General features: G+C 37.9%; 1 protein-coding gene across 3 annotated transcripts; it reads left to right on the plus strand.

The window, feature by feature from the left end:
- On the plus strand, window positions 1-27,651 carry golga4 (golgin A4). 3 transcript variants are annotated; one of them, XM_028006069.1, is made up of 25 exons: window positions 1-227; window positions 2,927-3,004; window positions 4,130-4,231; window positions 7,059-7,127; window positions 7,723-8,049; window positions 8,512-8,559; window positions 8,635-8,691; window positions 8,778-8,876; window positions 9,146-9,296; window positions 10,718-10,908; window positions 11,939-12,022; window positions 13,288-13,435; window positions 13,533-13,711; window positions 13,874-13,972; window positions 14,064-14,219; window positions 15,225-18,949; window positions 19,033-19,154; window positions 19,967-20,097; window positions 20,340-20,426; window positions 22,087-22,107; window positions 22,237-22,305; window positions 22,604-22,679; window positions 24,435-24,532; window positions 26,156-26,242; window positions 26,328-27,651. In XM_028006069.1, exons 1-25 carry the CDS (start codon window positions 147-149, stop codon window positions 26,340-26,342), a joined length of 6,300 nt encoding a protein of 2,099 aa, XP_027861870.1. In that variant the 5' UTR covers window positions 1-146; the 3' UTR covers window positions 26,343-27,651. The 3 variants fall into 3 exon arrangements, with proteins under 3 accessions (XP_027861870.1, XP_027861871.1, XP_027861873.1); XM_028006070.1 differs by having other exon boundaries at window positions 10,721-10,908; XM_028006072.1 differs by lacking the exon at window positions 4,130-4,231.
- Window positions 27,652-27,934: the final 283 nt, after the last annotated feature.

Genomic DNA, 27,934 nt, shown 5'->3' on the forward strand with positions numbered 1-27,934 from the left:
TGCGCAGAGATCTTTGTCACCTGCTGGAAAACACAAACGAACAGGGAAGTCAGACCCTCAGGACTGGATGTTAGGCTGAAAAAAAATAAAACCAAGCAGTTCACTGATAGATAGTTGACGTGTCCAGTTGCTCCCCGCGTGTCAAGATGTTTAAAAAACTTAAGCAGAAGATAAACGAGGAGCAGTCGCCGCAGAGGAATGCGCAGACACCACAGCAGCAGGCCCAGGTTAGTTGAGCTAACTTAGCTAATAACATCTGTTTATGTTACGGCAAGGATGTCAACTCAGAAGCTACATTCAGTGGTTTCTGATTTGAAGGATGTTCCAGTTAAAATAACGTAATACGCAGTCAACTTTACTAAACTTAAAATGTTAATGTTAGCACCCGGCTACGACATTCATTGAGATTAGCTGCGGAAGAGGTAGTTAAAACAAAACTTGAACTGGTCCTTCTTGTTGTCCCGGGTAGAGAAAAATCCTACAAGGAGTGAACCATGACTTGTTCCAGGAGAACGTACCAGCTTCAAGTTTCATAACACGTTGACAGGTTGGGTGTGACTTTGTTGTGGTGCTTGTTTTGGTCGCAGCCTGAAGTCCGCTCCTCGGTAATCCTGCTGCTGTCAGAGTATGTAGGTTGACACATTGTCCTGCGTACTGCGATATTTTATTTAAAGATCCATTTGCAGTGGTCTGAAAGTCAATTAATTTCACCGTGGTTTGCCTATTAATTCTATGCATGGATAAAAACACAAAATATTACTGTTTCAAAAAAGTCCCTTGTAGCTCTTAGAAGCTGCCAATTGTCCTGATTTTTTATTAGCTTTTTGTCATAAGTTTTCTGATGATTCACTATTTGAGCAGTCATGTTCAATAGGGAGTATCTTCAATGTGAAACACTTTCTTATTGCTAATCACCTTTTGTGCCTAAAATCTTTTGGGTGATATGGTCTTTCTAATCTGTCTTCATAAAAGATCTAATATCCAGAATTTAGTATTTTTGAAAAAAATGTATTTGCAAATTCCAAGAATGCATGATGCATCTGCATTATTTACACTGTTGACTGGTTTTGTCGGTCAAATATGAAAAGCCGATGTTTGTTGCGGTTTTTGGAAGGGGGTGGTTTGGAAGTGTAGTGATGCTGTGCAGGATTGTTGAGTGTTTAAATTCTATTGAAAGGGAAGAGAAGTATATAATACTGACACATATTGGTTATTGGCCATTATAGTAATATTATCGGTTATCAATATCCTTCCTAGCCAAAACCTATTTTGTTCAACTAAGGTGCCTTTTTAAGAGGAATAATATAATAACATTTTAATAAAACATTGAAATTATTCTTAACTTCCTATTATGAACAGTTATTGATTGTTTATGTTACTATTACCCCATAGCTAAGAGAAAATTAAGTGAGATTACATTTCAAATGTTTTTCACCACCTTATATTAGCCATTAGTCCAGCTAACATCACTACTTTGTGTATTGTGTAGAGAATATAGACCCCCAATTTGAAGATTTCTGAATGGATTCCAACATCTTTCATAACAAAAAATAAAAACTCAAAAACATAAAACGGAGCAGTTTTGTTACACTTCTTGTTTGTCTGAACCACAATGGTAAGCGACAGTGAAAGATAGGCTTCAGTAGGGCTGTAGCGATACAATACGATACACAATATTCTGCTCACAATGCAATATATATCACAACATTCAGCAAACGATACGATTCAATACAATTCAATACATTTGAAAGATTTTCTGAAAGATTTTAGAGGGACACCGTGATTTTGGTGACATTTTGTGACTGTTCCATAGACTTCGATTGAATTAATTGAACTGATGGTGTAATACTGGTGTAATAAATATTGTTTTGTTATGCATTTATTATACACTTGCTTTGTTTAAATGTTAATTGTGTGGCTTTGTGTATTTGGTTATGCAGAAAAGGAATCTTTTTTGTCTTATTCACTTATGTTGGATGATGTAATTTATTTATATCATTTCATTATTTAATTAATTGTAATGGTTGTTTCATTACATGTCATTTTTAATGTACATGTGCAACTGGATAAAAAATGTCATGTGTGATAGCTGTCATTTAATTCATGTGGATTTGACATAAAACTCAAAGTAGGATTTAATGTGCTGATACTTGTGGATGAAAAATCTGTACTTTCTGAGGAAAAAAATATTGATAAATATCAGAATTGATAAAATTACACAGCCCTAGGCCTCAGCCTTTCTTTCTCTACCTCACAGATTGACTGATTGTCTCACCATCTTGTAGACAATATGCTAGCTAAAAGTAAGTAACAACATCCATGGGGAGGCTGACGCTGATGCAGAGCTCTTTTTTTCTCTGATACATCTCAGGGTTTTAATGATAATCCAGGACCCCATAGCAAGTGGTAGACACTATTAAGTTACAAAGCAAAGACAGAAGCTGAAGCTCATTCTGGAATAACAACCACGCGTTATCACTTCATGATCCTTTAGTGTCCATCTGATCTGGAAAAAACGCTGATCCACGTTGAATATGATGCAGATAAATGAAGATTTGTGATTGCCTTTAATACAGGTGGGGCTCATTGGCATGCTCATGCATTCCCTGTTCTTGCATTTCCCATTTTGTATGACACATTACTGGATTACCTTGTTTTTTTTGTGGCTTATAAAGCTAAGATCTTTAAATAGATATTCGTGCAACCAATTTATTTTTCAGTGTTTTTTGCCACTTGTAACGCCCACTGCGTGTCTGTAAAACCAGAGTGTCTGGATTATAGGATTTGAAGGTGAACACAGTTGAGGTCGATGATGACTAAGAGTGCACTCAGTGCTCAGTAGCATATTGATAATATATCAAATCTCTGATTAATAACCTGTTTTTAAAATTAAAGATCCTAAAAACCAATCAATCTGTCCTAACAGATGGGCAGCGGAGAGCGGCGCAACAGCCAGATACCGCCTTTCCATGATGACGGCTCGCCGTCTCCCAGTGACAGACAGGTGAGTATAGAGCTGCTGTGTGACAGATGTATTTGTCTGCAATAAATGCACATCGTTTGTGCTTGAGTGGAAACATCCAGCTTGACCCAGCTTACACACTGATTTTCTTTCTAGTGTCCCTAAAAGTCTGTCATTGGTTTTGCTTGTTGCTACCCCAGTAATGCACTGAGCTCTGCCCATTACTTTGCCAAGAGAAGGTGAACAAAACAGCATATTATTATTATTATGAATAAATGTAGAACAACATAACCAACATACGGTTTCATTTAGGACAGCAGCCTGTATTTCACAGTGCTCATGAATAATGTACGTTCCTTGCTTTCAGGGTTTTTCTGTTCTGCTTGTTTTGCTCCAGCAGATATGGGCTAGTCTGTGCAAGTATTTTTAGATAAATCTGAAGCGCTTTGGGATGCAGAGGCATTCTGACCATGACTGCAAAATGATGCAGCATATGTTTTGTGTACCTCCTGATCAGATAAAATGTGAATGTTTACTGTCTAAAAATGCATCTTTGTTGCTTGTTCTTTAAAAAAAAAAAGATGTGACTTGGTCTAAGTAAATTATCTGCTTATTAATGACACACATACCACATGATTGGACAATAACAATGCCTTTTTGGTCAATATTCTGTGCATTAGTTTTCATAATTTCATAGAAAATACAGTATGGTTTTTGCATCGTAGTGTCAGCGTAGCACAGAAAGTTTCGGGAAACATCGCAACATCTTTTTTTCCATCTCACGTTTCTGTAACACTTTGACATCTTTGTCTCTTTTAGATTGTTTTATTTGGTTACTGGAAACAGATTTGTCCAATATTCATGAAATTTTACAGAGATGTCAAACTGTTGTTCATGACATTGATGTTAATTAAATCTTTCACTTTTCAGCGAATCAATTTTTTTTTTCCAGTTCATATTGTGTCTCTCCCTCTATCTCACTCTGCTTTCTCTCTTCCATCCATCCTTCCCTCTCTTGACCAGCTTACTTTGGACAGACCGGCTAAAATTCCCCCTCCCAATCCTCTCTCAGTGCTACTTCACTTTCATGGTGTTGTTTTTCTCATTACTCTCTGTGTTCCTCTCCTTTCCCCACCTTTCGTCCCGTTTCTGCACTGACGGGGTCAGATGCTGGCCGGGATGATAGCAGAGCCCGCTTTTCTCTCTGAGTATACTATCTTTGCTCTGGACCATTCAAACCGACCCAAAACGGCCCAGGTAGCCAGTGTGGTGAGTTTGTCCTCACTTCCTGCCTCCTTCTCCTCCTGCTCCTCCTTCTCCTCCTCGTCCTGTCCCGTTCCTTCCTCCCATCTTCTGCGCGTTTGGGGGACCGTTAGAGGACTGTGGCTCGAGTAGGGACAGCTTGTTCCCTGGTCCTGTTTGCTTTGGATTTAGCATTAAGAAGGCATCTCACACAATAACACGACCCTACATCTAATGGGAGATGTGGTTTATATTGTGGGTTAGATTCGTCTGTGCGTTGTGCCCTGTGTTTGTTCATTGCCCAACCTTTGAGTTATCTTAACCTGGTGAAACATGAAATACTTCCCCAGTGTCTTTTAGTAGGCTTAGTTGCTTGTCTTTTAGGCCTCTTAACATCCTGCTATTTTGATTTGTGGCCTTTGTCCCTTCTTTCTACAGGTCTGTTTATTTGGAGAATTGACATTTTCTGTATAGGTATGAATGTTAAATGGAGCAGAACTCTTCCAAATAAACAAACCCAGAGCGTTATATTTATCACTTTTATTTGGTGTTAACATTTTTGTTTTGTTCTTGTGTATGATTTTAGGAAGAATTTGAGCAATTTAATCATCAGAAAACTTTTACCAGAACTCATGAGGTTGAAAACTTGCTACTAAAATTGATGGGTGCCTTATTTGTAAGATGGCCCTCTTCTGTCTGAGTGACTCATAATATTTCAGTGTTTAATATTAGATGCTTAGTTGGTAGACAAACAGTCTCCGGGATGTGTAAATATGTATAAAGTACAAATAATGAGCCGACAGAAAGTTTAGTGTCAGCTGCTGATGAGGACTGCAGACTAATTAGAAGACATGTTTAAAAAAAGTAACTTTAAAGTGTGATTATTTAAGATAAATGCCTGTTTTAACTAATGACGCCTGCTGTAAATTACTCAGACATATGCTGAGTTTGAAAAATGACGTTTTGATTTTAAGAGATTTCTGTGCTGCAGCAAATGGAGGTTTTGACATTACGGACGCACCCGTATTTGTTTTTCTTTTTTTCTGGCCAGTTGGTTATTTTAAAATCTGGCTTTGATTTGGTAATTCTGACTTTCATCTGATTCTAATTTCTCTTTAATAATATATTTCACAGCAATCAAAGTAAAAATCTTTGCACTCTTCTTGCCCTAAACTGAGTTTAAATTTTCAGTGGTCTTCAGATATTTAGCTCTGCAAACTCTGGGATTTGAACTGTGTTGATAACAACATGACCTGTTGGAGTAAACAAAAAAATAATCTGATTTCAGACTTGATTGTTTTCGTGGTGCATTTCTACTTGATCTGGACAGTTCTTTAAGAGAATCAGATTACGGTAATTGCACTGAATAGAAATGCAGCAATCAGGCTTTTACTGAACAACACAAATTTGAACCCTCGCCTAAAAACTTTCTTTTAAGGGATTATTATATATAAAAAACATTTATATAATCATTAACAATTCAACCAAAGACTGTACATATGACGGGGATTTACTTTGCATTGTGTAGTTTGAAGCCTAGAGGTTTGATGCTCTGCAGTGACAGACATTACCTTCAGTTCATCTCATCGTTTCTGTCATATTACAACAACATTATGTTTTTACATAATGTTGATTTCTAAATCGCTTGCAGTTTACCATGAAATTATTTCACAAGATTTTGTTTTATATTGGGGTTTTCTATCTTTTTTTTAAGTTTTCTTTTACAAACCACACTTGTGGCTCAGAGGTTTAGCTTTACAACTACGTTAGATATAGCCACTCTATTAATAAGGATTTCAGCATTTTCCTACCTGATTTAATGATGTGGTGTTTTTTATTTTTGTTATTTTTGCTGAAGAAATGAGCTTAGTGAACTCTTTTTATGTATACACTACTTGTTGATGAGTCATTATCTAGATTTTAACATGAACAGAAATAGGGAGCAAAAGACTAAAGAGAGATAAATGAACATTACAAAACTATCTCCAAGTAAACATGAGTGAATTTATTTTTGTTCTTCTGTGATCTTGTTTGATGTAATATTAATACTTTTGTGTTTTAATTACTAATTTACAAGAGTTTTGTTGTCCTTGTTTTGCACCAAATGAGCTCTCATAAAGTTCAGACTTGGATTGTTTACATCTTTAACTCCCACAAAGTCTGATCTGCCAACTGGGACAGAAACCTTAAATAAAATGGATATATCTGGAGTCTTGTTACATTATGCCATATAAATTCAGTGAAACAGAAAAATATGTGTTTTCCTGTTTTTCTAAGACATTCCAGTCACAAATTACTGACCATCACACGAGAAAAAGACTAAAACTAAGTAGTAAGTAGAAATCAGGAACAAATGCATTTATTCGCTCTGTAACCCAGAAGTGAGGGTATTTTGGAGCTGGACAAGTGAGGAGAAGACTTGCTTTTCTCTGAAGCTGCTGATAACAAGTCGACCAAACCAACTAGGCTGCTAAATATTCACCTACTTCTGTTGTGCGATGTGCTCTTCTAATACAGCTTCTCACAGCTCTGCTAAGCATCTTTAATTCAAATACCGGCCCGACTACTTGACTTTAACTGTCTGTCTGTCCTGAGCTCTTGGCTGTTCTCTATAGTAACTTTATAACTGTTTTTTTAGTTTCTTGTACAGTAGAGATGCCTTCTTTTGTGTATTTAACCCCTCTGTTTTTCCAAATTGCATGAGGGTACCCATTGCCCCTGCAATGCTCCCAGCAATACTAATATTGCTCCCTTCAGAGTAATCAGGGAGAGCCCTGCTGGGTGTGGATGACTAATTGACCCAGGATCATCGCCATCACTTCTTCTTCTCTGACCGTGTCTTTATATCCTGCAGAATGCCTCCAGAGGAGCTGCAAGATCTCCCAGAGGCAGCATCAATGGAGATGGAAGTGCTTCTCCTCAGGTATGTTTATGCATCCACTAAGACAGGGGAGTCCAAAGTGTGGCCCCAGGGACATTTGTGGGCCTTGAAGTGGTTTTGTGCAGCCTTATTCAGGAATAATTTAAATTTGACCGGTGGTTGATGCAGATGCAAACTTTTTTTTAAATCAAGGTACATAACATAATTTTATTATGATGGAAAATGTAAATGTCTTTTTATAGCTAAGCTTTTATAATAAGTAAAACCGTGTCTATTCATGGATTTTTACTGGAAAGCCTACTGCTGTGGCTTTTATTTAATTAACCAAACTTGGCTAAATATAGCAAGTGTTTTGAAAGAAAGTGACCTAAATATTTTTCTTATAACAGAATAAATTTGTTTATTCAAGCCCAAACGAATTTAAAAACTAAATGAGCTTTGTTTAAATACAAAAAAAAAACAAAAACATGCAAAATCCTTTATAGGTTTTGCATGTTAACTACAACAGCAAAATCGGACTACTACTTGATTTTGTCTATTTGCTTTTGATTCATCTATTTTGGCCCATAGTATGGACATCCCTGCTCTAAGACTATCAGAATTTGAGGCACACTCCCTAATGTTTTCCCACCTACAGAAGGAGGAGTCACAGTCATTTGCACAGAAGCTACAGCTGAAAGTTCCCTCAATGGAGTCGCTGATTCGTGGCGGTGCCAGTCGGGCGGAAAATCTGTTCCGTTCCTCGTCTAAAGAAAACCTGGTTCGGAGCTCCTCCCGCGAATCGCTGACACCTTTAGGAGAAAATGAGCCGTCTGGGCCCCCCGCGTACGATCCGCCCTCGGACATTGAGAGTGAAGCTGAGGAGCCGCCAGGAAGCGCAGAGGCTCTTTCTAAAGAACAGCTGGTGCATCGATTGCTTCAGGTGGAGAGGAGTTTGGGAAAGTATAGAGGGAAATACTCAGAGGTGAGAGACGGGAACGACTCCTAGGAGATTAAAAATCCTACACTGGAAAAACACAAAATCTTACTAAGGATTTATTTACAGTTTCTTGTGCAAATATCTTAGTTTTGTCTTATTCCAAGTATACTAACACACAACTAACGTTTTAGCACGATATGGGTTTTTATTTTAAATCGTTTCTTAATTTTGATGAAAAAGTACCAAATATAAGTGAAAGAAATCTGCCAAAATGTCTTGCTCCACTGATTATTTCACTTAAAACTAGTATTTTTTTCATCAAAGTTAATAAATTATTGACTTAAAACAAGCTCCTCTATAGTGCTGAAAAGTTGGTTGTAATTTAGTTTTGTCTTATTCCAAATGTACTAAGATATTTCCACTAGAAACAAACCAAAAATACTTTGCAAGTTTTTGTGAGTAAGATCAGCAAACCTAACTTTTTATGCTAATTTCTTTGTCATGTAGCTTGTTACTGCGTATCGCACAGTGCAGCGAGAAAAAGAGAAAACACAGGTATTTCCAACTGAGACTATAATAAAGTCTAATTTATTGTTTAGAAACTAATCGGATGTTTTGTGTTTTTCTCAGGCCATCCTTAGTCAGAGTCAAGATAAATCTCTGCGCAGGATAGGAGAGCTTCGTGAGGTAACCTCTGTTATGAAGAATAGCTGATATCTGTTTGTTAGTTAAGAAGATTGTGTGTGAAATTTAAGTTTGTGGTTTATTTCTAGGAGCTCCAAATGGACCAGCAGGCCAAGAAACATCTGCAAGATGAGTTTGATGCTGCGCTGGAGGAGAAGGACCAGATGATCACTGTCCTTCAAACACAGGTCAGTAACCTGTGAAAAACATCCAGATTAGAATATATATTTCTTGTTGGGATAAAACTACAAAATGCCAAAAATATTGCAGATAGGTTTCTTTTCAAAACATTTATTCTTCTGAACAACAGTCTATATGGAAACAATCAATATGTTAAACTTTTTTCTGGATAAGTAAATGCCTAATTCACATAAAGTTTCTATGAGTAAGAGTGAAAATAAAATCTTTTAATATCCTGGGAGAATTTTGATGATGTTATTTTCCTTCCCTTTAAAAGGTTTCCTTGTTAAAAAAGCGAGTAAAGGGAGTTTCTGATGGCCCGCTGCCCTCTGAGGGTGAAGCCCTTCAGTCTGAAGCGTCTTCAGATTCTACTGCTGCCACTCAGAGTCCATCGAAAGAACAAGGACTGGAACCGGAGATACCTGAGGGTCCGTAGAGTCTTGATCAATTTCTGTAATCCCTTGCAGAAGTATTCATACCTTTTGAAAATATCACATCACAACTGCAAACTTTGTTGTTTCATTGAGATTTTATTTAACAAAGACAAAGCAGTACAAAATTAAAAAAGGAAGCAAACATACATGTCATTTTATTTCTAATCACCCCCCTTTAGTTTGATTCTCCTAAATTAAATCTATTGTGATCAGGTGCCTTTAGGAAACACCTAATTAGTAAATACTCCACTTGTCTGTCCTCCAATCTCAGTATTTTGTGAACGAACTTCATCATGTAGGCCAGGGGACACAGCAGACAGATGAGGGAGAAACTTGTGGGGAAGATTAGTTATATTTCAAAATAAAATTCCAACTTTTAAACGTTTTATTGAGGACAGTTTGATCCAAAGTGCACAGTGGGAAAAGCATGGCACAACTGTAAATCTACCTCATCCAGAAAAACTGAGAGGCATTTACTTATTTTATTGTACATTTATTGTAACTCTGGAGGAGATGCACACATCCACAGCTCATGTGGCGCCATCTGTTTATGTACGTTCATATACGGTACAACTCTAGCCATTTGATTGCAATAAAAAAGCCTCCAGAAGTAGCACATGGTGTCGGCACATCCTTAAGAAGTCTTAATAAACCTATTTGTATCTAAAATGAAGGCCTTAAAAGATCTTAAATTTATTTTTAAAAATGAGAATTGGCCTAAATACATTAATCACAGGGTCTTAAATTTTGTCAGGGCAGGACTATTTAATCTTGTATGTAGTTTTTTTTTTTTCTTTAAGCACCTTTCTGTCTAGCAAAAGTGGACATCTTCATTGTGGTCTGTGACAGTTGGTAGCTAACTGCTTGCTTTTTTTCTTTTTTTTTTTGTTGCATCTGTCATGGTTTAGTGCTCATATATCATGAGTTGGGTAGACAAAGTTAGTGCCATTGATTCACTTCTGTTGCTAGCACATATGAGCCAACAAGATCCCCCAGTGAGCCCCTATATTTATAGTTTTTTGAGTCTAAAATTTCATTCAAGATGGCATTAAAAAGTCTGACTTGTTGAATCCTACAGCAACAGAAGGGAGGCAGCAAACATCTAGAAGATCTGGTCAGATGAGATCTAAATATTTAGCCTAAACAGGAACACGCCATCCCCTCAGTGAAACATGGTGTTAGCAGGATCATGCTGTGGGTTTGCTTCTCTTTAGCAGGCATTGTGAAGCTTGTCAGATGAGAGACTTCCAGAGCAGTCTAGAGCTACAACACAATCATTTATTTGTTTTAAAAAACATCTACTTTATGATTGTAACATGACAAAATGTGACGTGGTTCTATGGGGATGAATGCTCATGCAGTGTCCTGCAGATTTATCTGTGTTTTTGACTGATGCGTTTGGTTTCTCTGGGCAGTAGAGGGCAACAATGATCCAACCAAACTCATGGAGGCTCTCCAGAAGAGGGTAAAGAGGCAAGAAAACCTGCTGCAGAAGTGCAAAGAAGTGATGCGCACACACAAGGAGCGGAGCGTGCAGCTGAGCAGCGAGAACGAAGCTCTGCAGGAGCAACTCCAGGAGAGACTTCAGGAGCTGGAGAAAATGAAGGTGCTCACACTGGATTTTAAAGCAGTCTGATGAGAGAGACTAAATCACATTGCAGTTAGTCAAACAGTTTTATAAAGTTATTATTATTATATACTGTACGGTTTAATACTTTAAATCTGAGCCCTGATATTTTAAAATGAGTTTTTGGAAGCAGCTCACATTGGATTTTTATGTCTCTATAAAATGCTGTTTGAATTTAAATGAGGATTTAGCTGCAAATGACCGAGCTATGTATGTGTGTGTGTGTTTGAGTAATGAACATCTGCCAGAGTCTTTTCGGTTCACTGATAATGTGATTCCATTATCTCAGTGACACAGCCGCGGTACTCGGTGTCCAAACATCCAAATTCCCTGGCCGGGCTCCATGGCGAGGGGTCGCGTCATGTCAGCTTGACACAACTGAACTATTGCTTTCATTAAACTCAAAAACATTTTGTTTCAGTGGCATGTTTGGCTTCTGTAGCTTGTCCATATCTGCTATGATGCTTTGCTGCATCCGTTTGAGGCTGATGAGCAAACCTTAGCGACAGACAGCTAGTCAGTGGTCGCATGTTGGTTGAATCTCATTTATTCCCCTTATTTTTCCTTTTTCCAGAAAAGCAAAGGTTAACAGGTGTGAAGTTCTCTAATGCAGCAGAAAAACAGGTCATAAAACAGAACATCTTTTTCAGATGAAAACAGTTTTAGACATCTTTTTCTCAGACATTTAATTTAAAATGAATGCCTTTTCCAGCTTCAGTCAGTCCAGCTACCTCTGCAACAGCCACTGGTAAATCTGTGGTGATTGCTACATGTGGATACTGGGCTGTAATTTGGGGTTATTTATTGGGTTTGCTGGGTTTGTTAGCTGGTTTGTGGGCGAGCCAACATGGGAGGTGAAGAAAACGTCTTATTTTTGACATTTTCTGACCAAAACCTGTACAGGAAATGTCAGAATATCAAATTTACTATAAATAGACAGTAATGTCATTCCAGTTATGCATGTGCAATGTATTTATCTGGAAATCTGTCGAATGGTTTGTGTTCTCAGGATCTGCACACGACAGAAAAGACGAAGTTGATCACTCAACTGCGGGATGCCAAGAATCTCATTGAGCAACTGGAGCAGGACAAGGTGGGTTAGGAGCTTTTATAGCATCTGTCACGTCTTGATTAAAGGGTCTGCGGGTTGTGTTTCTCTGCCCTTGACTAAAGAGGCAGGACACTGTAAAGCACCACGTTGTTTCTTTTAATCTTTGACCCTAGATCCGCGGGGTGAAGAGCCACTTAGGAGTTCACTGTGATGGATGAAAGTCAAACGCTATTAACAGCTTACAATATGTGTAAAATGGAGACACGCTCGATGCATTACAGGTTTCGCATGGGTGCTTGAAACCTTTGAAAATGCTTGAATTTCAATTGAGTGCTTTCAAGATTTGGAAAATGATTGAATTCTGTATGTGGTTATGGTTATTAAAAGTGCTTTATATTCAAACTGCACAAGTGCAATTGAACGTTTGATTAAAATCCTAAATTTGGAAAGCAGATATTTAAAATGAATAAAAAAGACATTTACACAATTTTCTCACCGTCTCAAGTTAAATCAGTCCAAACTTCTCTTGTTTTAAGACAGATTTACAAAAATTATTTATATTTGGTAAATCCCAGACATGTTACAAAAATTTTTTAGAGACTTTCTATAACTTTCTTTGACCAGTGAGGTTTATAGGTTGTGTGTAAGAAACATTTCAAATGTTAAATTTTGTTATATTTTACTTTACTTTGTCCGTTTTGTAGAACACAGATACTGTCACAAGACATTATTAAAGACATTATTAAAATACATTTATTAGCAAATATATGATGAACATCCTGTGTTCAGGTTTTTCCTGAATGCTGATTTTTAAGATCAATCGGCTAATTCTGATTTTCACCAATGCAGATTCTTAATTTGTTTATTTTCTTCTTTCTTTTTTGAGTTGTAAGACATTTTTGCAACACAGACCCATTCAATAAACTTGAATATTATTGGAAAGCCTATTTAGTTCATCACATGATATAGGTTAGCTTCACACAGATGGATGTTTGAAAGTCTTTATTTCTGTTAATTATGATGATTTTATGCTTACAGTTAATGAAAACATGACATTTAACATTAGTGTTTTATGTCAGACAAATAAAAAAAATAAATACATATATGTAACCTTAGTAAAAAAAAAAGTGAATTTAAAAGCTGATTAAGAGTTTTCAATGTTCAAAAGATCTGACAAACTAGCCTCATCGGATATTCCAATTTATTGAATGTGACTGTATTTGGTCTACCAGTCAAGGCAAATTTGGCCAATTTAATAACGGTGGTGCATCTTTACATATTTTTAATTAGTTTTGCATTTTTCTCAGGGAATGGTCATCGCTGAAACCAAGCGGCAGATGCATGAGACTCTTGAAATGAAAGAAGAGGAAGTTGCACAGTTGCGCTCCAGACTCCAGCAGGCTGTCGCCCAGAAGGAAGAATTACAAGAGCAGAAAGAAAAGGCTGAGAAATCAGGTTAGTTCAAATCAAGTTTGAAATCCTGCCACAGAAAAAAAAATCCCATTTCACCTTCAGTAAAGGGTAACAGAGCTGCTTTGTTCCTGTCTTGCAGCGTTTGAAGAGCTTGAACGCGCTCTGGGTGTGGCGCAGAGGGCAGAGGAGGCCAGAAAACAGCTGCAGGTCCAGCTGGAGGAGCGAGTAGCAGAAGTGGAGAGAGCGAGCGAGGAGGAGAGGAAGAGTCTTCAGCAGGATCTCAGCAGAGTGAAACAGGAAGTTGTCACCATCATGAAGGTCAGAAAGGGACTCATTGATTTTATGTTCATCCAAAGGAAGTCGTTATAGCACTAATGTTACAACTTTTGCTCTCATCAATTGTCAATATTTAAACTATTCCAATATTTTTGTGAAATATTTTGCCGAATAAATGTTTGTTTTTGTTACTGTTGGTTTCAGAAATCGTCAGAAGAAACTGTGGCTAATTTGGAAAAAGCCCACAGTGAAGCTTTAGCTGCTAAAGAAGAAGAACTTAAGGAAAGAATCAGCAAAGCAGTGGTTGGTGCCACCCGTTTCATTCATTCTTGAAGAATTTTGTCATAAATGGTCCAAATACAGATCGGATTTTTTAAATTCTTCTATCTTCCAGGAGCAATGCAAAGGTGAGTTTCAGCAGTCGGCAAAGGAACGAGAGCAGCAGGCGTCTCTGGCTCTGGAGGACGCAGAGTTACAGAAGACGGCTATAAGGACAGAAGCTGACAATAAAGTGAAAGAAATGCAGCTAGAGCTGGAGGCTGCAAGAACAGTGAGTTATGGTTTTCATCTCTTTTCAAGCAATTAACTTGATTTTACCTGGTAAATATAAGACACTAAATTTTATTTGCCAAAATCAAGTAAAACATAGAGATAAAAGTAAAATCTTAGATTTTAAAAATATGATTTATTTGACTCAAGGTTAAATGTACCAAAAGTAATTTATATTTTCTTTATTCTATCTATCAGACAAGATATTTTTAGATATCTCATAAAATAACCAATAATTAAATTGATCCTGTTAGTCTTGACTTCTGTAATTTTGTTAGACTTTAACATTCACATTTCTACTTCATTTCTAGTTCATTTTTCCTCCATTTTGTTTTTCAATATTTATAATGGCTTTAAATGTTTAAAAAAATACCACGTTGATAAAATAAAAATAATAGAAAAAGCTAATTTATTACTAGCATAATAAATTAATGCTAGTAATATATAATCTTTGTTTTGTGTTTTTTGTCACACTTTAGTTTGATTTGAATGTTCAACTTAAAACAAATTAACATTTTAACTGCTAAATTCCAAAAATGTATATGAAATCGAAAGAAATTTTAAATGTAAAAAATAAATACGAAATGTATAGGATAAATTTCTTCCCATTTTATTCTATTCTCACATTTTACTATTTGATCTAAAATTTTAGACTTACTTAAAACTGTTTTCTTTCCATTTTTATTTTCTTTCATTTTATTTTTCAACTTGAAATATAATGGCTTAAAAGATTTGATTACATTTAAACTTTATTGTCAGACATTACTAATACAGTTAATACAGTTAAATGGATTAAAAACAATGCAAATAATATAAACCATAACAAACTAATATGTAAAATATGAAACCACAACATCAATAAATACATTACTTAAAAAATCTGTCCTTAGAAATGACAAAAGACATATACTAAATGAAAAGAGTGCATAGAAATTAAATAGAATGAAATATATCTACTTAAAATGCTCAGACTCTGTTACATTTGTCACTTTTCATGTGATTTCAGAGGATTTTGGAGATGGAGAGCTCCGTGAACAAGACCACACAAGATGAATCCAGTTTATCTCAAGATCTTTCCAGTCAGCTGCAGGAGCTGAAGAATAACCACAAAGAGCAAATCGCTGTACTAGAAGCAAAACACCAAGAGGAGATGGAAAAGGACAAGGAGGCTTTGATCCATCAACATGATGCTGCTTTAGAGGAAGTCAAGGAGAAACACAGAGTGGAAATGGAGACTCTGCTGAAAGAAAAAGAGCTGCAGTTCCAGAGTCACATTGAAGACATGAACCAGAAAACATTGGAGAAACTGGATGGGAAGCAGGCAGAGCTGGAGGCGCTTTCTGCTGAACTTTCAGAGGTTTTAAGCAGCAGGCAGATTCTGGAGGAGAAACTGGCAGCAGCTGAGGACACTGCGAAGGTAGCTCAACAAGAATGTGAGCAAAAGCTGCAGGATCAGATATCAAAGCACAGAGTTGAGCTCGAAAATATCAAACTTGCGCATGAACAGTCTCTTGGAGGTGTAGAAAAAACGTTGAAGCAGGAGCTTAATGCACTAAAAATTGTTCTGAGGGAAAAGGAGAAAGAGGTTGAAGATGTTCTTTTGAAAGAGAAAACTGTACAGGAGAAAGCACATTCCACTGCACAAAACCTGGAAATTAAGATTAGAGAGGTTGAAGAGCTGCAGCAGAGTTTATTGCAAACTCAGCAAGAAATTATGAGCTTAAAGGAATCTAACACTCAGTTAAACACAACATCAGAGGATCTGGATCAGTGTAGGAAAAGTTTGACAGATCTGAACAATCAGCTGGTAGTAGCAAACAACCAATGTCAAGAAAAAGAGAAGATGCTCCAAGAAATGAGGATTCAGTTAGAAGAATCCAAGCAGGAGCTCTTAGAGAAGGAGAAGGCGCATGTAGCAGAACAGGATAAAAATCTAGAGGAGCAAAAGTGCCTTAAGAAACAGCTGGATGATGAAAAAGCAACTCATGAAATCAAACTAAAGAATACTATATCCGAGATGGAAGCAAAGGTGAAAAAACAGGAAACAAAGATGGATAAATTCAAGCAGAAGGCCAAAGAAATGCAGGAGAGCTTTAAGAAAAAGCTACAACAGAATGAAGAAAATATGAAAAAGGAACTAGCAAAAAAAGAGGTGGAGCTTCAGCAGAAAGAGCAGCAAGTCCAAGAGAAAATCGTAGAGATGGCTCAGAAGAGTTCGCAGGGCCTCAGCAGTGCTGTGTCAGAACTGCAGGAAAACCATAAGAAGGAGCTAGAGAAGCTGCTCACAACCCGAACGGAAGAGATGGAGGCGCTGGAGCGTCGCTGGCAGGAAAAACTGGCACAACAGGAGGAAGAACTGACAGAGAAACATTTAGCCATCCTCCAGGAGAAAGCTCAGGAATTGGAGGAAACGTCTCAGCAGCTCAGCAGAGGCCGGGACGAGAACCAGCAATCGTCTCAAGAATTAAAGGACCTAAAGGAGGAACTGGCAATCCGGGAAACCACTGTGCAGAAGCTGCAGGAAGAGCTGAACGAAACAGCTGTTAAACTCGAAGGTTTGTCTCAGGGAGAAACGTTGCTGAAGGAGCAAATGGAGTCGACTGAGAGGAACCTGAACCAGGCACTAAACGAGAGAAACGTCCTTCAAGACCAGCTAAAGACGGCAGAAGAAGAAAGTAGAGCGAGCATGAAGACTCTGTCGGAAAAGTTGGACGAAGCAGAGAAGCAGCTTGAAGCATTGGAGAGCTCCAGATTGACAGACACTAAAGATCTGGAGAGTAAAATTGAGCAAACGTCCACACAACTACAAGCCAAGGAAGCTGAATTCCAGCAGCAATTAGATATAATCCTTGACAAAATGGAGCGTTACTGTAAGGAGGTTCAGTCTAAAATGGAGTCTTCCTCTGATGAACTTCAACAACGTGTTGAATGTCGCGTGAAAGAGCTGAACGGTAGACTGCTGTGTAGTCAGGAGAACGTGGGGCGCTTACAGAGCATTTTCCACAACAAGTTGGGCAGAATTTGCACTTTAGAGGAGAATCTCCTCCAGCACACAGAGGAGAACAAGAATCTATGCATTTCGTTAGAACAGACGACTGCTCAGGTAGATATTCACATGGAGCATATCAAAGCCTTAACACAAGAGAGGGAGAACAGCTCTCTTTCAATCAGCGAACAGCTTCAGAAAATACAGGAGCTGAACGAAACCAACAGAATCATGTTGGAAAGTTTAAAAGCCAATGAGCTTCTTGTCGCTGACTTGAAAAATCAGCTTGTAAGTAGCATGGAAGACAAGGAGGAAGCCATAAATAAGCTGAAGCAGCAGCATGAAGAGGAGAGACGAGAGGGAATGGAGAGGTTAGAGCAGGAGAGGAAGCGGGCAGAGGCGAAGGTCAACCAGGACGATGACACGATTAAATCTCTGCAGATGAGGCTGGAAGAGCTGGAGAAAGAAATCTCAGAGAAGAACGAATCTCTGCAGAAGTTGGCAGCGAGCGTCGACAATCAGTCCATCAGCAAGTCCGAGATGGACCAGGTGCTGAGTGAAAAAGAGCAGAAAGTCAGCGACCTCGCCTCAGAGCTCAACGGCTGCATTGGCCGACTCTCGGAGCTGCAGGAGCGCTTTGAGGGGAAGACGAAAGAGTGCGAGCGTCTCGCCTCGGAGCTGAAACAGCAGCACATCAGCAGCGAGAACCAAAAGAAAGAGCTGGTGGAGCAGCTGCAGCAGATCCAGATGCAGCGCGATCAGAGCGTTAATATGGAACAAGATCTGGGAGAAAAGCTGAACTCCCTCCAGGAGGAGAACACGAAGTGTAAACTTGCGCTTGAAAGTCAAAGGGAGGAATTTGAAAGGATGAAAGACGAGATTAGCAAGAGCAAAGAGGAGAGTCTCAAAGCGACTGAAGAGAGGTTATCTGCAGAGAGCACTCGGAAGATATCAGAGCTGAAGAAGAAAGCTGAGCAGAAAATTAGTCAAATTAGAAAACAGCTGACGGCTCAGCTCGAGGAAAAAGAGGAGACGGTTAAATCTCTCCAGAGTAGCCTGGAGGAAAACAGGAGCAGCAAAACGTTGTGCAAAAAACAAATAGAGACATTAGAGGAGAAAACGAAATCACTCGAAGAAGCTCTTGTGAAACTTAAAGAAGAGCAGGAGAACAAGCTGGAGCAGATTGTGGCTAATGAGAGGCTAGAGAAAGAAAGATGTTTAGAAGAGCAGAGAGTCACATATGAAGACAAGCTGATGTCTCTCCAGAAGGAGGCGGCACAACAAGTGGAGCTCCGAGAAACTGAAACAACAATGCAAGAACTCCAGGCAAGGCTAAAGGAAGTAGAAGAGCAAAAGGAAAATCTCCTCTCAGAAATAAACCGTCTGAAAGCAGAAATCAGTGAAAAAGATGCCCAGCTCACTCAGAGACCAATGACTCCTCCGTACAAGGTCCAGCATTCGTCAGAACTGGAGATGAAGGTGGAGTGTAGCAGTGTGCAGCAAACCATGAGTGTGATGGAAAACGAGGTGGCAAATCACTCTCCTATGCAAGAAGCAGAGGACGTCGATGATGACTCTGTGCAAACTCTTAAAGACAAAGTGAGCCAGATGAAGAACGAGAAGGAGAAGATCCAGAAGGATTTTGCCAGGCTGCAGAAAGACATGAGGCAGCTGAGGAAGGAGCATGAACATGACCTGGAGTATGTGAAGAAAGAGCTGCTGGAGGAGAACGAGAAAAGGCTAAAGTAAGATTTTAATGCATCATTATAAACAATATGTTCAGGAATGGAGTATTTTATTATGTTAATCTGGATTAATTTTTATGTAGACTGGAGCTGGAAGATGTGGGAATGAAGCACAACTCTGCTATAAAGCAACTAATGAGGGAGTTCAACACACAAATGGCTCTGAAAGAGAAAGAGCTCAACTCCTCTGTGAAAGAGACAATAGGTGAGATAAATTAAATTACCTTTCCTGTTTACTAGCTCAAATGGCAAGTTTAAGATCAGATCTAAAGAAATATTTTTGAAATAGAAATCAAAAATACAATGTTCTGTTGTGCACAGGGAAAATGTTTTCACTTGCATTCCCTCGCAGTAAATTGGCAAATACACCCTGCTGTATTTTGTATCCAGTCACAGTGATGACAACTTTTAATTTAAAATTGCACATAAGTACGCCTTTAAGGATCCTCAGTGAAAACTTGTTTATATATTCTGAACTCTGGTGGAGAAAACATGTTTAAAATCGATCCCTTAATTCATGTTTGTTTTGTAAGGTGGAGATAGGACTCTGTATGAAACACTTTATTAACCAGTCATACTACAAACATGAAAAAAGCACTATCAGAACTGTCAGATGACTTTATTACACTGTTAAAGTAACTCAGAAATAGTCCAAATAGTTTTGATGTATTTGCTTTCTTTCCTTCTTATGGATAACTTATAAGGGATGGAAAGCCCATGTTTTGCTTTTTGCACACAAGTTTGTGGTGAATTTGTATCCTAAAGAGAACAATGTACAACTTCAAATATTAGATAAGATATTAACATACATGGGAAAAACTTTCAAAAACCTTATGTTGTAGCAGAAAGACTTTCAGTATTCAAGATGCCTCATGAACTGACTAGTACATTATTGGGAGAGAATGCAAAAGTGAATGTAAAAGAAAAGATTTCTCCCTGGTCTTCTAGAGGGGTTCATGCAGACTAAAGCTAAAGTTAAAAGGTAATTATCTCTGACTTCTTCTGCTGTTTTCTCAGCCAAGGCCCAGGCCGTTGAGGCTGAACTCATCAGCAGCCATCGAGATGAAGCCAGCCAGCTGAAGAAGCTCATTTCTCAGAAGGAAGACGATTTGCAACGAACTGTGCAGAAATATGAGCAGGTTATACAGGTGACTTGGATCCAAATGTCTGTGTTTCTTAAAGGCCACATCTTATTTATTTATTTGTTTATTTCATTCATTTATAGTTTGAAAATGAACATGCCACATGTTACCATAAACAAAAGTTCTTATATAGAATATTATATAGTTTACTAAAGAAGCAACTATTAGGTGGGCTGATGTAGTTGAGATGACACACAGGAAGTGCTTCATTTATTTATTTATTTATTTATTTATGTGATTGTTTTTAGAATCGCGAGGAGGAGATGGGAGACAGAGTGTGGCAGGTTCAGAAACAGCTGGAAGATCTCCAGTCACACTGCGAGAGCGCCTCAGAGGTAAAGCCCTGCCTCAAACAGCTGCGTCACAGTCTGCTGCTGCATTTGGGGCATTTTTAGTTTCACAGAAACGTTTGTAGCTGCAGCCAATATGGTGGATTATATATACACCTCTGGGGGTTCAGGCAGAGATAAAATTTCTATAGTAATGCTGTTCAAGTCATAAGTCACTTCTCTTGGCTGCCATAAACAGCAGAGGTCACATAAAGTTCTCGTATTCTCAGCTTTCTTTTGGGATAAGGCCGGAGTCTGAAATAAGCATTGGCAGTTCTGAGTGACGGACGAAGCACCCATCCAGGTTAACGTGCATTTCAGTCATCATCCCTGTTTTTGTCTGGGTTAATTCTTGATGTCAGGGACAACTGTGTTGGATAGTTTTCTTTGAGCAGCGTCTTGTGTCCGCTCTCCAAAGGGCGCCGGATGCTGCGAGACTGCATTCGAGTTACTCAGGAATGCTCTCCTCACGAAACGGAGCCTGGGAGGCAGCAGTCCCTGTTCTCAATTATCATCACAAGAGCTGCTTCTTTATACAGCTTTAAATTTATACTGCAGTGGTGCTCAGATACGCAAACTGGAAGGAGTCCAGTTATGGCTCCGCAGAGATGCCTCCAGGTGCTATTAGAGGGTTCTCTTCCTTTCACAAACGTCTGTAGAAAAATAAACACTAAGTGCTTTACTGCTCTGACTGCTGCATTTTTCCCAGATGAGGTAATAACTTTATAGGGGACTCTGTGGCATTATCTCCATGCAGACTTTGCTTTCTCATTTATTCATCTGTACCTCCAGACATCCATTATTCATCCATAATTTGTTTTCCAATTGACAAAGCATGGATGATTGGTGTGTATTAGTTATTTTTTCCACTCAACTATTCATCCATTTATCTTCCCACCAAACTATTTATTCATCTATATTTCTATCGTATATTCTATCTATATTCTTCCTTGACTTTATTGGATGCTTGCATCCTTCTTGCCCACATTAAAGAAAGTTAACCAAGTTCTGATGATCTATTTTGAATGCTCTTCTGAACCATAAAACCCACCTTGTTGGTTTTATTTTGGAATTGTGCTCAAAATTTTCTGATTTATCAGCGTTTATTGTGTGTCTAGTCCACATGTAGCTGGATATCTGGGAAAATTAATTAATTTTTATGTGTCTAATGTCACTAAAAATGATTTACAAACTCTCTGAGCAAAGTGAAGATATGAGGAAACTTTGTGTTTGCATGTCTACATGGAAAGTCAGAGTTCATTAGTCTGAGAAAAAATGCCCCATTATATCCACATACTTGCTTAGAAAATATTCCTAATTAACATCCTTTTTGTGTTTTTAATAACTTTATATTCAGTTATCCTTTTTAAAAGTAGTTCAACCTATCTTATCTGTCCACACAAATGAACATCCTGCTGCCATGTTTAATTCCTAACTACAGGAAGTTGTAGTTGTTTTGAAGCAATTTTATTGGCTGTCTGGTTTTACCTTTCTGCTATGCTGCCCCCTATGGGTTTGGCATGTTTAAAACAACAATCAGGTGCATATTTGTGAGGGTTCATGTGGACGAAAGATATTTGTTTTTATAAAGACCCGGCTACATGTGTACACAAAGGTTAAAAATGTGGAAAAACTCACCAAAATCTTTTTGTATTTATCTATACAGGCGACCCCTGAGGACCTGAAGGTACGTATGTTGCTTTAATAATTCAGATAAATCATTTAAAAGAAATATTATTATAATACAAAACTTAAGTGTCTTTTTTTTCCCTCACGTATTAGTCCGGACATTTATCTTCTGTCCCTTTGATTGCAGGCTCAGCTTGCTGAGAAGACGACTCTTCTGAGCGAGGCTCGGCTGAAGGAGCAGGAGTTTGTTGAGAGAGTAAGTGACAGAGCCTCTGTTTGATAACCAAAGAGCAGTGCGTGTTCCCAGAAACCTGCTGCCTCTGGCAGAAACAGTCACTGCTGCATCGATTCTAATTGCGCAACACATCTGTTTACATTTGGTTTGACCTTATAAACAATCAGAGCAACATCTCCCACAGGTTTCATTTTTCAGCAAACCACCTCTAAGGATGGCCATTAAATCCATGTATCCCATTTAACTGGAAAAGTGCAACAACTTCACCCACAGAGATCAGAAAGTAAAGCCTCCATGCTTGTGTCTTTTTGCTTGTTAGATTCACTCACTTGAAGACAAGATCAAATTTCTCCACCGCAGCCCTGTTGTAACTCATCTTGGTGGGACATACAAAGGTAATCTTTGCATTAACACTTTGTTCTGCTTCCACAAGTTTACATTCACTCAACTTTAGCATGAATGTCATGTTTATTTTGACTTCTAAGGATGCATTTAATCTTTCCCAGGGTAAATCAATGATGATGATGATGATCAGACACAACTTGAATGAATTTCAAGTAGCATGGATATGCTACTGAATTGAAGGCCACAGGTGTTTTCCTGTGAATCATATTGTTAAAACTTTAAAATGAACTTGAACAAAGTTTGTAGGTATCTACAAAATATTTTTAATAACATGTTAACAAGATAAGCAGAAACGGTAGAACAACAAAACTCATTTCTGTGCTTTTTCTGTGCTCCTAAATAAAGTGCAATACAATTATAGTTTGAGAGAAAATGTTTAAATTTTTTTAAGGTGGAATTGGGAAACTATAACACGAAAACAAACTTAAATTTCAAAAGAGAAGCTAAACTATCAATATACTATGCTATTAATCCAATACAACTACTGACTTGGATCAATTAGACAAAATGTAAGACGTGCGATTAACATATTTTAAGGCCTTACTTTTGAACGTGTAAATTTAAGACTTTTTAAGGATACACAGACACCCTGCCAAGGTTGCAGTAACTGTGCCACAAAACATGTCTCTTTGTGAGATATCTTATGGTTGACGGTAACACAGTTGTAAATGAGGTTTAATTGCAAATGAGGTTTCAATCCAGATCAGAATTACAGCCGAGAAGTCCATATAAGCCGAGGGACCGCAGTGTTCTTATCATAAACCCAATCGTATTTGCAGACATTGAGTGAGATCTTCTGGTGCAATAAAGAAAATCTGCTGTACGGGATTTTAGGGGTGGTGAAGAAGCCACCTTTTTACCGTAATGGGTTTTGCAGATTTCTCAACTTTACTGCTATTCACTGACTACTTAAATCCTCCCTTCTTGGAAAACAAGTTATATCTAACATACTTTAGTTTATGTTTGGCAGAATTACATCTCTGAAGCTTGCTTTTATTCTGCTAGATCACCGTTTAGCTTGTTTAAAGCACCTAAAGTTGTGGTTTTAGGTTGATGATGTGAAGGCTGTTGAAAGCTGGTTTCAAGTAGATGTGATTGGCCGGGTAGTCGCCTCACTGAGGGCAGGAAAAAGGTCAAGAGGACAAAGGCTACAGGATTTATTGGTGACCCTTTAATCCATGTCAGAGATCAAAGAGATGTTTGGATGCCTCCTTCTCATTGACTCTTCTTTTAGAAAAGCAGGGACATTTATTAAACTCTGAATGATAATTACACTTAAGCAGAAAGCACGTGGGTTATTCTCATCCAACCTTTGGTGAGAAAAGCTTCAACCTAAGTGCTACCAGCTCCTTCCAGACCATAAATGTAGCTGTTCCCATACTGTTTGTAGCTTTGGGGAGAGAATTAAAACAATGACTGCTCTCATCATGTAGTTTTAAAGTTCTCACGCTGAGACTCAATTATTTCCTGTTCTGGAGCTAAAGTTGAACCGGTACCTGCCCATGCTCTGGTTCTGTCTGCAGGTATCGTTGCAAAAATAAATACACAAATGACCACCACTTTAAAAATAGAAACTGTACAGCAATGCTCTATTATTTTGCTGTCGTTTTTTTTTTTTTTTTTTTATCTATATGGTGCAATAACTTAATGGAAAGCTAATAGAAAATGTGTTTAATTTATAAAGCTTACAGTTAGAACTTCAGTGGTGTTTACAAAAAAAGGAAATATTTTTTTTCTTGCTACAGATCCTGGGATAAATACGTCAGATTCTCTGTCGGAGTCTACAGAGATGGAGTACCTGAGGAAGGTGCTGTTTGAATACATGATGGGACGGGAAACAAAAGTAAGCTTTTCTTTATTTCATGAGTCATTTTACTCCCACAGATAATATAAAAAAGAGTTGAACACCCAGACTAAAATCACACAGATGGAAAGAGATATGATCATATTAAAGTCATTGCAGTGAATCAAGAAGTGATTCAGTGCTGCAGCTGTTGTGACTGGTTGTTAAGATCCAGCTGATTGAATTGATGTATGGTTCAACAAATTAAAATGTATGCACAAAATTAAAACAAATTGCAAAACAGCTTAAAAGCAGAAACACTGGTTGATAGAATCACAATGCATGTTTGATATTTGCCTTTCTGTTTTGCCATATCCACCAGCTTTAATGCATTTTAAGGGATTTTATGTGAAGTTGAATGAAAATTATGTGATTTTCAACTTTTTTTACTAAACATTTTAAGTGTGTTGTGCACTCTTCAGTTCTTATAAAAGATTGTCATTTCATTCATGTCTGCGTGTATTTAGCGGTGCATCTTTGCACGTCTTGAGTCTGACATTTCTACTCATTCTACTTTGAAAACCGGCTTAAGCCCAGTCGGAAGGAGATGTAACAATTCTAGGTGTACGTTTAGGGTCACTGTCATGCTAAAAGACAAAACTCTTCCCCCAGGTCCAAGTCTTTTTCCTTTCAGCAGATTTGCTTCCCAGAATGCTCCTTTGTAAAACTCCATCCATCTTCTCACCTTTCAGTGACAAGAGAGTCACCACAACATGATCACTGTTCGTTTTCCATCTTACAGCATTCTGCATCTCCTTCTGAAGCAAATTAGTTCCACTGGATTTCACTTAGGGGTACCAGAGTAAAGGGGATAAATATATGCACTCTACATTTTTCAGAAAATGTATTTGTAAAACATGGGGTATGAATACTTTTTTCAGAACTTTGCATCAGTGAACATGCTTGCAAATGAAATCGGTAACAAACGTCACAAGTGACCCACATTAAGATTGTATTTAACCTTCTGTGTCAGATTCTGAATAATAATCATCGGTTTCTTGTTTTGTTTTTTTATTTTCTGGTGGACTGTTTTTAACACTTCCAAGGATTTGATTTAAATTGCAAAACTTAGTTGGTTTTAGGAAATAAACTAATAAACAGAAGCAATATTGCAGAGGGATATTACTGAGTCACTGCTCTCTAAGGCCGTTAACAACACGTCACACAAACTTAATTAACAGTGATCTCTTTAACCATCAGCTCTGTTGACGGGGTCCTTAACTCAGCAGGATTTTCTCTGCTTCTCAACAAACACATTTTATAGGAACATTTCAGACCTCCCTGTGTGGAGGATGTCCTGCAGGCAGCCTGCAAGCACATGCATCCTGCATGACGCAGATTTGCCATTTAAAGCCATGCTGGCCTTGTTTAGAGCTGGTGGAGCGGTTGGGTTCAGGCACCGCTGTTTCTGATTATCGCCTGCGTTTATAGGGAAACGCACGCTCTGTGGCAGATGGACCTGAAGTTGATTATAGAGATTTTCATTCTTCTTCCTTTGCCTTACTGGGATTTAATTGTTTCAGAGGAACTATAATAGGGTTTTGTGATGTGTCAAAGGTAGCAGTGACTACATTGTGGTGTTTTTTGTGGGATAAAGATCTTTGTTGCTCTTTTCGTCTGCAGACGATGGCCAAAGTGATTACCTCCATGCTCAAGTTTCCTCCAGACCAAGCGCAAAAAGTTTTGGATAAAGAAGACTCCAAACCAATTGTAAGTATCCCATCAGTATAACTTGATTCTGTAGCTCTAATCTGGATTTTAATTGATAATTAATTTCATATTTGCTCCTCCACAGCCGTGGCTACGATGAGATTCTGTTTGATTTGGGAACTTCATTATGAACATCTGCTGCTGAAGGGGAAGACTGCCATGGATTATTTGAAGTCCTTCCCAATGTATCATGTCTTTTTATGTGTGTGTGTGTGTGTGTGTGTGTGTAAGGTTGCGTGTTTGTGAGCACACTGTAGGACTTCAGTGTGTGTGACAAGGCGTGTATGGGTGTGTGTGTGTGTGAAAATCTATAAAGTTATGAGGGAATAGAAACACAAATCTTCCATAATCCACTTCTACTTCAAGACTAAGTTAAAATTATGTTTTAAATAATGTTTTTGGGTTATTTTAGGATATGTTTATATAAAGAAAGGCTTGTGCAATAAATAATATCAAACACTCATGCTGACAGTTACTTGATTTATATGTTCTTGTGTAGTTCCTTCGTCTGATTGGCTTCCTCTGTAAAGCTGTAAACGACCCTTTAACTGTGCACTTGTACCACAAGAAGACACTGGCCTTTGGACCCGGTTTGTTCAATGCAGCATTTTTTACGCTTTATATTTTGACACTGACTGAGACACTTCAAAACTACACAAAATGTAAATTGTAAAGGAATAAAAGACTAACATAGAGCCATGACTTTGCTTTACATTTTCAGGCTAACAGATTAAATCTTATCTACAAATCAGATTTTGTCCCTTTTTTCATGTTTTCTAATATACAGTGGTAGAAATTGCTAATATTAGTGTCTGTTTATATATTTTTAAAGCATTCGGACAAAGTAGTATTTAAAAGAAAAAGACGGCTGGAACATGGAGATTACAAGAAGTCTGGGTTCATTCATTTTCCCCCTCTTCAGCTAAATTCTTGAAAGGTTTGGACATGAATTCACACCAAGATGAAGTCACTATTGAACGTAATTCCCGTTATATATTTGAGGTTCAGTAAGTCAGCAGGTGCAGCTTTTTGCTGACATTAGAGAAGCAGGGAGTTTCTTCGACCAGATGTTTTTCCAAGAACTTGTCAAAACTAACAGAAGCAGAAGCTGAAAATATTCTACAGTATAAAATGGGTTTTGACAGAATTACAGTTTACTTAATTTCTGAATGTTTTTACCAGCTAGAGGCTCATGGTTCTTTCAAAATATTATGTCTGAACTTTAACTAGACCATTCTAACATACATTTGATCTGAAACATTTTATAATACCTTTGAGTTTTATGGTTTTGCCAAAAGGTGAGCATTGAAACTCCAGAACAACTTTTTCCTTGTGTCCCTGCTCTGTTTGTTGTCTTCCATGATGCTGTTTGTTCACTAACGTTCTGTAATAAAGATTTGAGGCAGTCACTGAACATCTGGATTTATACTCGGATTAAAGTACACTCCTTATAGATGTCATCTTAAGTGATTGGATTTATTTAAGGGTATTGGAGTGAATATGGCTGTAAAAGGGGACTACACATAAAATGCTTTGCAGATCTTCATAAATATATATATATATATATATATATATATATATATATATGTGTGTGTGTGTGTGTGTGTGTGTGTGTGTATAATTTTCACAATAATCTGTTACTTTGTGTTGGTCCATCACATTAAATGAATGAAAAATACTTTAAAGTTTGTG

The sequence above is a fragment of the Xiphophorus couchianus genome, chromosome 22 (genome assembly GCF_001444195.1).
Source record: "Xiphophorus couchianus chromosome 22, X_couchianus-1.0, whole genome shotgun sequence".
In the NCBI taxonomy this organism is placed as follows: Eukaryota; Metazoa; Chordata; class Actinopteri; order Cyprinodontiformes; family Poeciliidae; genus Xiphophorus; species Xiphophorus couchianus.